The 10051-nt window shown below is 49.1% G+C and overlaps 1 protein-coding gene across 5 annotated transcripts in view; it reads right to left on the reverse strand.

Annotated features, from left to right (window-relative positions):
* Positions 1-10051, reverse strand: part of VPS13D (vacuolar protein sorting 13 homolog D) — a 216589-nt gene that overhangs the window by 5270 nt on the left and 201268 nt on the right. For all 5 annotated transcript variants that reach the window (XM_025048627.1, XM_025048626.1, XM_025048628.1 and 2 more), the window contains one exon: positions 5578-5709. In XM_025048627.1, coding sequence (XP_024904395.1) covers positions 5578-5709 — 132 coding nt within the window. The remainder of the gene's footprint in view (positions 1-5577; positions 5710-10051) is intronic.

Consider the following 10051-nt stretch of genomic DNA (forward strand, 5'->3'; position numbering starts at 1 on the left):
CCTGACAACCACGTCAAAGAATAACTAAAACCGAGCTCCAGACGAGGGCCTTCCTCCCGTGACAGACACCGACCCACACTCGGCACTGTGAGAGAGGAGCCAAAACTCAGGGCGCAAGAGAAGCCCGGCCACGGCAGTGCCCCCCACCGTCTGGCCTGCCAGTCTGCCCCTTCCCCCGCTCCTTTCTCCTTCGAAGCCGCAGCACCCCCTCCTTCCTGGCCATTCCCCCGCAGGTGGCCTGCTCCCCACAGGCTTCTGCTGGCTTCGCGTGGGATGCTCAGGGTCCGGCCAACTGAGCAGCAGCGGCTCTTGCTGCACGTGAGTTGAGTGCAGACGCTGGCTGGGCTTCCCACTCGCTGTTCCCAGTGTAAGCAATGCTTCCTGCGGGGCGGCCCGCGAAGGAGGGTCTACTGGAAAACCTCGCGGGCTGACACGGGCAAGAAAGCCCGCAGGTCTCGTGTTGATTCTGCGCGCATCCTCCCATTCCTTGACCTGCTAGTAACTGGGAGAGAGTAAAATCACGTGGCCAGAAACACAAAGCTCTGGATAAGCTTTACCCTTCAAATGCGCGAACTAGAGAACCTTCTAAGGTTCTTTCTGCTGACACATTTTAGGTTGCTGTAGTCGCTACAATCGATCCTATATAAAACCAGGATTTTTAGACTTTGGTTAAAAGTTTTACTTTTAACTCTCCTTTAAAGAGAGAAAGAGGGCACTCCAACCTTGGGATCAATGTCAGTTTCTTCGGAGAGAAAGGAAGGTGGGGCTCACCCCACTTTCTGAGAGGACAGACATAATGGTGGTATGTCTGGCGAGGTCCCCTGTCACTGACAATACCCCGAACCCCATCCCCCACACGGGCATTCTCAGCAACAGCAAGGGCACTGTCGACAGCGGCATCGGACCGCCCACTCGGTGGCGGGTAATGTCTTCTCCAAGCACATGGCCAACGTGCCCCTGGAACCAGCGAGCCCTAGATGCCGGCTGGCTCTGCCTGTCACTAGCCAGATGGCTTCGCGCTGAGCCTCCCTGCCGTTACCTATAAAACAAGAACCGTATCTACTCTGCAGGGCCACGGTGACAATCAGAGCTGATATACACGCCCGACACTCAAGAGAAGCGGTAGCTACTGTTACTCTTCTGCCGTGAACCAATGTCAAATTATCCAGATAGTAGAGGAGAGTCCGCCACAAATCCTCGCTTCGGTGGGCTGGAGGAACGTGCCCCTCTGACAGGACACGTGGAAAACACGTTCAGGACTGACTGCGCCACAGGGAGAGAGAAACCTGCCAAGTACTCATTCCAACCACCCTTTTCAGTCTGAGTCCTCCCTTTTTCTCCACTCTTACTTATGCCACCTCCTAACACCTCTCAGCTCTGTGCTCCTCTTCCCTCTCCCCCGCCACCGTCTCCCACCGTGCCCGGGCCTCTCCGCTTCTACCTGCATTGCTCCCGGGGCCTCCGAACCGGTTTCCTGCCTCCAGTCTCTCCAACCCGGATCCAGCTCTCTGTCGTTGTCAAGGTTACAATTTTTAACATGTCTTTTTGAGCAGGACCCTCTTCAAAATCTCCCCATCCGTCGCTCTCAGAATGCAGCCTTGCGACCCGCCTTTCCAGCCTCTGTCCCTGTCTTCCCACCCACGTGCTGCCACCACACATGGCTCAGTCGAGTTCTGCAGAAATGCCGTCACCTCTGCTGCCTCCACTTGCCCAGCGCTTCTCTGCAGACGTGACTTTCTTCTCTCCGTGGCACATTTCTCCTCATCCTGCGGGACCAGGTCAGCTGTCCACAGCCTCGCCCAGCTTTCCAGGCATAAATCAATCCCTTTCGCTTGGGGCCCCACACCACACGGCTCGCACTTCTATTTTAAAAGCCATCATCATGTGTTATAGATGATTGGTAATACTGTCTGTTTCCCCTGCTAGACTGTGAACCTATTGAGGAAAGATCAAATCTCTCACTAGTCCTGGCACACGGCAGGATTCAATACATATACGTGTTAGGTAGTCTTGGAAAATGACGACGAAATTACACTGTGAGGTCCAAGGAAATCTGCAACTGCACCTTTGGATGGTGAATATATTTTACCCCGTAGTAAAGTTAAAGAATTCTCTCAGAACTCTTGATTTAACTTATTAAAGATTCAGCGAGCCATTAACCTTGATCAGGATAGCTAGTGATAGTTTCAATTCAGTGTATATCAAAGGATGTCCAATTCCCTAAGTGTCAATGGGTATTGACAGATTATTTCCTGGTTTAGAAAAGGAAGCTTATGAATTCTATGTCATTCCTCAAAAGGACCTGTCTTTTTGCTTTTGCTGTGAGACTGTACATATTACTATAAGGTTTATATTTATCATCATATGCTATCACAATCAACACCACAACCTGTGCTCAAAAAAATATTTCTGATTTCTCTCTCTCTCTCTTGCAACTTCTCAAGAAGGATAGACAAGACACGAAATACAAGAAACACTATGTTTACAATGGGGGCAAGAAAGGAGAATTTTACTCTCGATTCTATTTCTGTACTCTTTGAATTTGCTACCTAGGTACATGAGTTTATGTCATCAAAAAGGACTTGTCTGGCTGTTGAGTTTGAAGGTTATTTTTGTTTTCTTTTTAATATTTTTCTGTGTTAAAAAAAAAAATCTCATGCTATTTTCTAAAACTACATTTTGAAAATACAATCCAATTGTCAAACTCCAGAAAACAGTATGCTAGAAGGAGCTCCTTAAGTCATGTAGGTTACTCATGGGCATCTTTTTAAAAATGGTAACAGCCACCTTAATGCTTATAATACCAGTATGCGACTTTGTAATGAAAGATTAGAAATAAAATAAGTACTTTTTTTCCTTTTTTTTCTTTCTTAATGAAAATGAGGTTCCTGGCTACAGATAGACACTAGTTATAAAGAAAACTTAATTTAATGAGATAGGACACATTTGACTTTAACATCAGCTTAAGCCAGGATCCTATTTAAAAACCAAAATTGAGAAAAATGGGAAGCCATGGTAATTTTGCAACATACAGGAGGAATATTTGATTCATTTGAAATTAAAGCTTCTTTGGCTGGCCAGAACTTAAATCATATGTCAGTGACTATCTTTTTAATATTAATTAATCAAATAAAATGAAAAAAAATTAGTTGAAACTTAATCTGGGAGAACAAAGTTGAAGTGACCGTGGCTCTGGGGACTTTGTGGGGTATTCAGCACATCAGGAAGTAATTACACAGTATTTTCCAGAAGTGAAACAGTGAGTCTAACTGGAAAAAAATGTGGAAACATTTAGTTAGAACAGTAGAGCAAAGTATTAAAGACCCTTTTAAGGGGTTAACTCTGAAGGAAAATATGCAAATAATTAGGTCTGTAAACATGTTTTTAATTACAGTTCTAGGATAAAAGTCAGAGGTATAATTTGGCACTCGTGTGCTTTTCCTGAAAACTCCTTTCTTGCAAAGTGATGATTCTAACGGTCACTGTGAGGACCCAGCCTGACAACCAAGGAGACATCAGAGAAACGTTTGCTGGTTCCGTGATGACTTCCTGTACACTGAGGAAGGCCATGGTCACGTGCCTCCTTCCATACTCACTGGAAAGATTTAACCTACAACCGATGGAGACACATGGTTTTCATCTTTAGAGTCAAAATTCATTCATGCCAATGTCTTTTCATAGTTCACATGAATTTCAAGAGTTTCATGAAATCCACTTTACTGACTTCATTTCGATTCCAGTTTTCAGCTTTCCATGGCTGTTTTCAGTGTGTGCACGTCACTGGGAGCAACCCTGTGTTTTTGATGCAAGTCATTCTACTAAAAATGAATTTCCTAGGGACCAGTGATGGAAATTAAAAGCACACATACACAAATTCAGAATCTCAACCTCTGACCACAAAACCCCCCGAAGATGGAACAGAGAACAGGTATTAATGCCAAGCTGCAGCTATCCGGCCATTGTTCATGACACAAATATTTACTGGGCGTCCAATACGTGCCAGGCACCGTTCTAGGTGCTGAGGGTTCTTCTGTGAACGGAACAGAAGGCCCAGCGCTCACGGGGCTGCCATCCTAGCTGACCGTGCACCATGCCCTGCCGGACCTGAGGCTGACTACAGGGCTTTTGATCCAAACGCCTAACGTTCCAGCAACTAAGTGGTACAAAGGGCGGCGATGGCACCAAACCCTCACCCAACGGAGGCAGGAGCACGCGGTCCTCCCTGGGGTGAAACCACCTGGGGACCTGGACCTGGAAGTGCACCGGGCTGAGGCCAGACTGACAGGGCAGAACAAGCTGACGATGTGCGCTTTGGGCTGAGTTGTGCCCCGCTCCCCGATTCCTAGGTCGAAGCCCTCACCCCAGTGTGACTGTCCGGAGTAAGGAAGGAATGAAGGTCAAATGAGGCAGCATAGGTGAAGCCTGATCCTACAGGATTAGTGTCCTTACGAGAGACACCGGAGAGCTCACTCTCTCTGCCACGTGAGGACACAAGGAGAGGTGGCCATCTGCGAGCTAGGACGAGAGCCTTTGCCAGGAACTGAACTGGCTAGCACCGTGATCTTGGACTTCCCAACCTCCGAGACTGTGAGAAAATAAATTTTGTTGCTTAAACCACTCAGTCCACAGTATTCTGTGACAAAGATAATGTAATGCGCCTCCGTCATCAAGGGCCCTTCCGGTAATACTACAGAGGGGCTGATTATATGAAACACCTGTGGGAAGATGCCATCGATCCAGCACACAACAAATGAATCCTGGATTCGACAGTGGATGTCCCCATTCAAATACTGCAACAGCTTAACACTGTCTCTGCTGATGACACTGGAGGCTACCCGCAGCATTAACCGCTATTCCAGACGCCCCCACCGACGAAACACACTCACAGCCCTCAGGACCCTGTCCAGCTTGCTTCACCTGGAAGGCGATAAATGAGCACTAAAAGAAATTAAACTAGCGTTTTCCTACTCATCAGGCTTTCTCTGATAACTAACTGCTTTCTCTGGGCCGGTGGTCCTAACACCCATTTGGGTTATATAGCTTTTTACACTCAAAGGGTCTCTGCGGAATATCCTAAAAAAGTGACATACCGAATTCGAGCCCATCAACCTGGAATAATTTCACTAACTGAAAATACTACAAGGTCCCAGGTACATAAACATCTGCATTCAAAGAGTAACAAAACAATCTTAAGAAACCTGCATTCCCCAGATTTCCACCTACTAGTTGTAACTTTCCTGTTTTCTTTCACTAGCTTTCTGCATCAAACAACGGAACACCAAATTTAAGAAAATTTTAAAGGGGAGACCATTTGTCCATTGCCATCTCTCTGTGAACTACGTAGAGACCGCTACGTGCTAGAAACAAACATCCAGGTTCCGCCTGGAACTCAGTTTGGGAACCACCACTTTAAGTAAAAGGCCATTTCCGAATAGTTCTCTCTAAGTCCAGGAAACATCTGGGCCAAGGGGTCGCTAACGGGTTCCAAGGCCGAAGAGTCACATAGAAACTTCTCAGATTCAGACAGAAGGGACAGCCTGGTGATCACGGGGACCAACTCCCCACGGTGCCACTTACGACTCGTCCTGGGCGTTGTCCGTCAGTTTGAAGAGCTGCTCCTGCCCGTCCGCCTGGCTCTCCGAGTAGCGGGGAAGCAGCCCCTGGGGGCCCGTGCAGACACGTGGCTTCCGTGCCCGCTGCGCCTGCGTCCTGGATGGGGAGGGGACAAAGGACAGAGTTAGGCGTCAGGTGAAAGCGATGCCCCTCCTCTTCCAGGGTGACAGCCCACCACGGCACACACTCTGAACCCAGTGGCTGGCTGGAGCCGCAGTGCCACCCGTGACTGACTGTGCAGTAAGACTGGGGACAAAGACTCCGGTTGTGAAGCTGAGCCTCGTCTTTGCCATTTCCTAGCCACATGATCGCGGACGGCTCAGTCGGCTTTCACCCTCGGTTCCAATTTTCTCTGTAAAACGGGACACCGACACCTGCCTCACAGGACTGCTGTGAAGAGCGAATAACATAACACCCGTCAAGCTTGCGCTTGACAGAGAGTGGGCCATCTGCCGGTGGTGGCTGCTCCTGTTCCTGTCATTAACTTTGGACTTCGATTTGGTCACACTGCATTTTTCTAGGACTCTCTTCAGGCGAGGCCTCTCTGAGCCTGCAGTAGGTCAGGGGAGAGGGAGGGACCCTGGGCATTTAGCGAGCACACCCCTGCCTTCTGGGTTTCTTCTAAGAGGGGCTCGGCTGCCTGGGCACAGGGCGAGGGACACGTGATCACGTGAGGCAGGAGAGAGCCTCCACCGACTGATCACAGCCTGGGTCCCACAGCTGTCGGCGCCCAGAGGAATCTGCTTTGCCATGGCTTTCGGGGTAGGCTGATGCCGTCTTTTTCCACAAAGCACATACAGGATCACTGATAAGTACTTTTTGGTGTTTTCCTAGAAACAGGAGTCCGTATTTGTCTTGGAAAGGCTGTGCATACTTCAGATGACTGATAAGAGTGTGCCCGTTCTGTCCTCGGCCTTGTACTCGCTGTACTTTTCATTATTTGTTCCTGGATTCCACTGAAGCAAAACACCCCTCTCTAGACACATCTCAGAGAGAGGGATAGGCTTACACACCAAGTTCACACTTCAAGACAGTAACAGCAGCGCAGAGACGTATTTGCAAGGGCAAAAAGTGCCCCGGGGGCCAATCGAGGCAGCAGTATGGACAGAAATGGCCAGAAACCTGCCACAGGACACACGGTGGGTTGGCTGCCACATCGAGATAACTGCGAACCCCTCCTGGGCCCGGGGCCAACACCCAGCTCACCGGGCCGTGAGGTCTGCAGTCCTCTGCCTGTGTGATGTTTGTATGTGCCGGAAAGCCAGAAATCCAGTGATGAATTTTTAAAAGTTTGATAATAAGAATACCCCGAGTACTACTTAATTTTGTGCTCTTCAAGGGGGATGTAAAGGGACTCTAAAGAAGCTGCAACAATCTGCACTAAGGGAATGGATAAAAAAAAAAATTTATTTACATCATATACGCACATACTCCCACTAGGCATAGTGTCAATTCCTTCTTCGAGATTTAGACCTATTGTTTAGATCCCAGCTGTTGGCTGAGAGTAGGGGGGACAGGTAGGGAGCTGCCGATAACTCATCAGCTGCTGTTTTAAGGGTGCCCGCCAACCACTGCAAGTAAAGGTAACCGAGGGGAAGGAGTGGGGGGCTTTCTAGGGAGCAGAGCTCTGTCCTCATCTCCCTGTCACTCCGAACACTGCCTAGGACAGTGAAGCGTCTTCTCCCCAAGGCAGTGCTGCCGTTCTGTCCCCCATGAGGCTCCTGGACGAGGTTCGGGCTGTTGTGGTGGGAACCCAAAAACCAATACCCCCAAAAGGCGTGAGGCGGGGCCCACTGCTCATCACGTTTCACTATAGGCCTCGGCCTGATCCCTCCCCCCACGTCGGCCCCCACCTGCTGGGAAGTCTGCAGGTTCGACTCCCACAGGTGTCCCTAACCCGATGATTCCTATCATAACCAACAAATGACCTCTGGATTTGCCACGGCTCATTCTAATAGCCTTAGAACTACTTCCATTTCCATCCTTGTCCATTCTCCTCATGGCAACGAGAATGACCTTTTCAAAATACAAGTTTGATCACGTCAGTCATGTGCTCAAAACACATTTGCTTCGCGTCTCACTTAGATAAAATATTTGTTTCCTGCCTGGCTCCCCATCTGGAATGTAAGCACCACGAGAAGAGGAATTTTGCTCCGTTCACTGTTACCCTGGGAACTAGAACAGTGCCCAGCTTGTGGCAGAGGGAGAGGCCATACGTATTAGTTGAATAAATGAATGAATGTGTTTGCGGGTGGGGGACCGGTATGAGGGCCATTTTGACTACTGAGCCAAAAACGGGAAGGTGACATGCAAACTTTGGCAGAGAGCTGGGAGACTAGAGATTCTGGGCTTTGAAGGTCGACGAAGTCAAGAAAATGAGCGCTAACTAGATTCCCACTTCCTGACAGAAAGGTCAAGGGGTGTGTCTGCCCAGTCCACCGGTCAAAGCTCAGGAAGGGGCATGACAGCAAAGACGTGACATTGTGTCCCTGCTGACACACGCGCATTTTCTTTAGAAGAAACCATCTTTTCGTCAGTACCCGCAGTGGGGAAATCATGAAACCGAGGAGGAGAAAGCCTCCTGAGAGTCCTACACTTCTCTGCGGGGCTCCACGGAGCCAGGGACGTCACGGCAAGGCGCTTGCTTCTGCACCTGAGCCCCTGGCGGTCACGTCTGTAGCGACTACGGGGCAGCTGGGACTGTAAGGAAGTGCGCTCTGTGTCACCACACTGTCAAATGGCTTTCTGGTGCATTCGGCTATTTCTTGACTCGGTGGCCTCCCCTCAGGGCCTCCTCCAAATTTCAGTGACCCGACCCCACCCCTACTTTCCAAACTCATTATCTTCTCACTTGCAAACTACAAACCTACCCCAACACAGAGAATACCAAAGCAGAGCAGCTCCCTGTGGGTGTACACTGCCTATCTGTTAAGCTGCTTTTCTTATCTGTCGTCCCAACAGGCTGCGAACTATCTTCCCATTTCCCAGGTCCTCGCTTTGTGAACAACCAAACACCAAGGGAGGGCTGGAAACGGCGCTCAGATCCTGCTGCTGGGGAGCTCACCGCAGCACGCGAGCCTCATTTTTCACATGCACGTGGAAGAGAGAGGGAGAGAGTAACTCTGCCGTATGGGAGCCAGTCTTCTCTTCATAGTTTTATAAATACTGGGACTACTTCTAGAAGGCGGGGATTCAGAGATACTCTCACTAGAAGCGGAAAGTTGGATTAAAGGGATCCTCCCCACGATCCCCTATTACCTTATCACCGTTGATACCTGGAAAACGATTCTTTCTCCTCCGAAACTCAACTGAAGTTTTAACTTTTGAGGCCCAAGTTAGGAGGCTGAGGGGAGGCGAAGCTTAAGGTCTCTGTGTGTGAACAAGCTTATAAACAGGAACAACAAGCTAGTGTTTTCAGGCCTCGTAAGCCAGCAAAAAGTTTAATGGGACATTGTTCAGGGCAGGTCGCTGTGTGATGGAATTGTTTTCATCAAAAATGTAAGTGTCTAGACCAGTGCTGTCTATTACAAAATTGGTGACCAAGTCACGTAACCCTCTGAAAACAGCATGACAGTATGTGACATAAACCCTAGCGTGTTCACACTCCGCGATTCTGTAATGCGGCGGGTCCACCTTTAAGTGGCTGTCCTCATGACACTTTTGTGTGTGTGCCTAGGAGCCTAACACCACTGGAAAGGAAAGGACTCTATTTTTTTTTTTTTAAACTGGACTCGTCATTATCCTTAGTTCAAGGCACACTAGCATCATTGGCCTTTTCTGTATTTTAAATGATGTAGTAAATACCTGTGAAACCACCACCGTAGCCCGAAAGCTCCACCACTGACCAGCACCTGAGTCTCTCTGCGTGGCCATCTGCCGGCCCCTCGCCCCACCCCGTTCCCCCCACCCGACAGAGCTGCTTCTCTCGATAGTCCCCACTCCCTCGCTTTTCCTCTTCGTGTGGTCTTGTCACATTTCCACATGTACGCTGGTACAGTCTTAGATTTTAGTTGTTTTGGGCTTTCGAAAAAGGACGTCACTGCCTTTTTCTGTCGTGGGGCTGACTTCTTCCTCCTTGAAGCCAAATCGCAAAGATTCAGCGTTCTTTTGTGTGCAGCTGTCAGTCACTTTCTGTGCCCGCTCGCTAGTATTCCGTCGCGTGACTACACCGTCCTTCACCCTTCTCCCTGCTGATGGCACGTGGGCTATTGCCAGGTTTTGCTACTATAAACGATGCTGCTGTGAACGCTCCTGTCCACGTCTCCTGCCGAACAGGGGCAAGTGCTCCTTCGGGTGTATGTCTAGGAGGGATACGGGGCGTGAATGTTCACCCAACAAGACAATTCAAATTCTTCTCAAAGTGGCTAAACCAATTTACACTCCCACCGACACGGCGCTTAAGACGGCTAGTAATCTGTATCTTTCCAACACCTGGAAA

The sequence above is a fragment of the Pteropus alecto genome, unplaced genomic scaffold (assembly GCF_000325575.1).
Source record: "Pteropus alecto unplaced genomic scaffold, ASM32557v1 scaffold125, whole genome shotgun sequence".
NCBI lineage: Eukaryota > Metazoa > Chordata > Mammalia > Chiroptera > Pteropodidae > Pteropus > Pteropus alecto.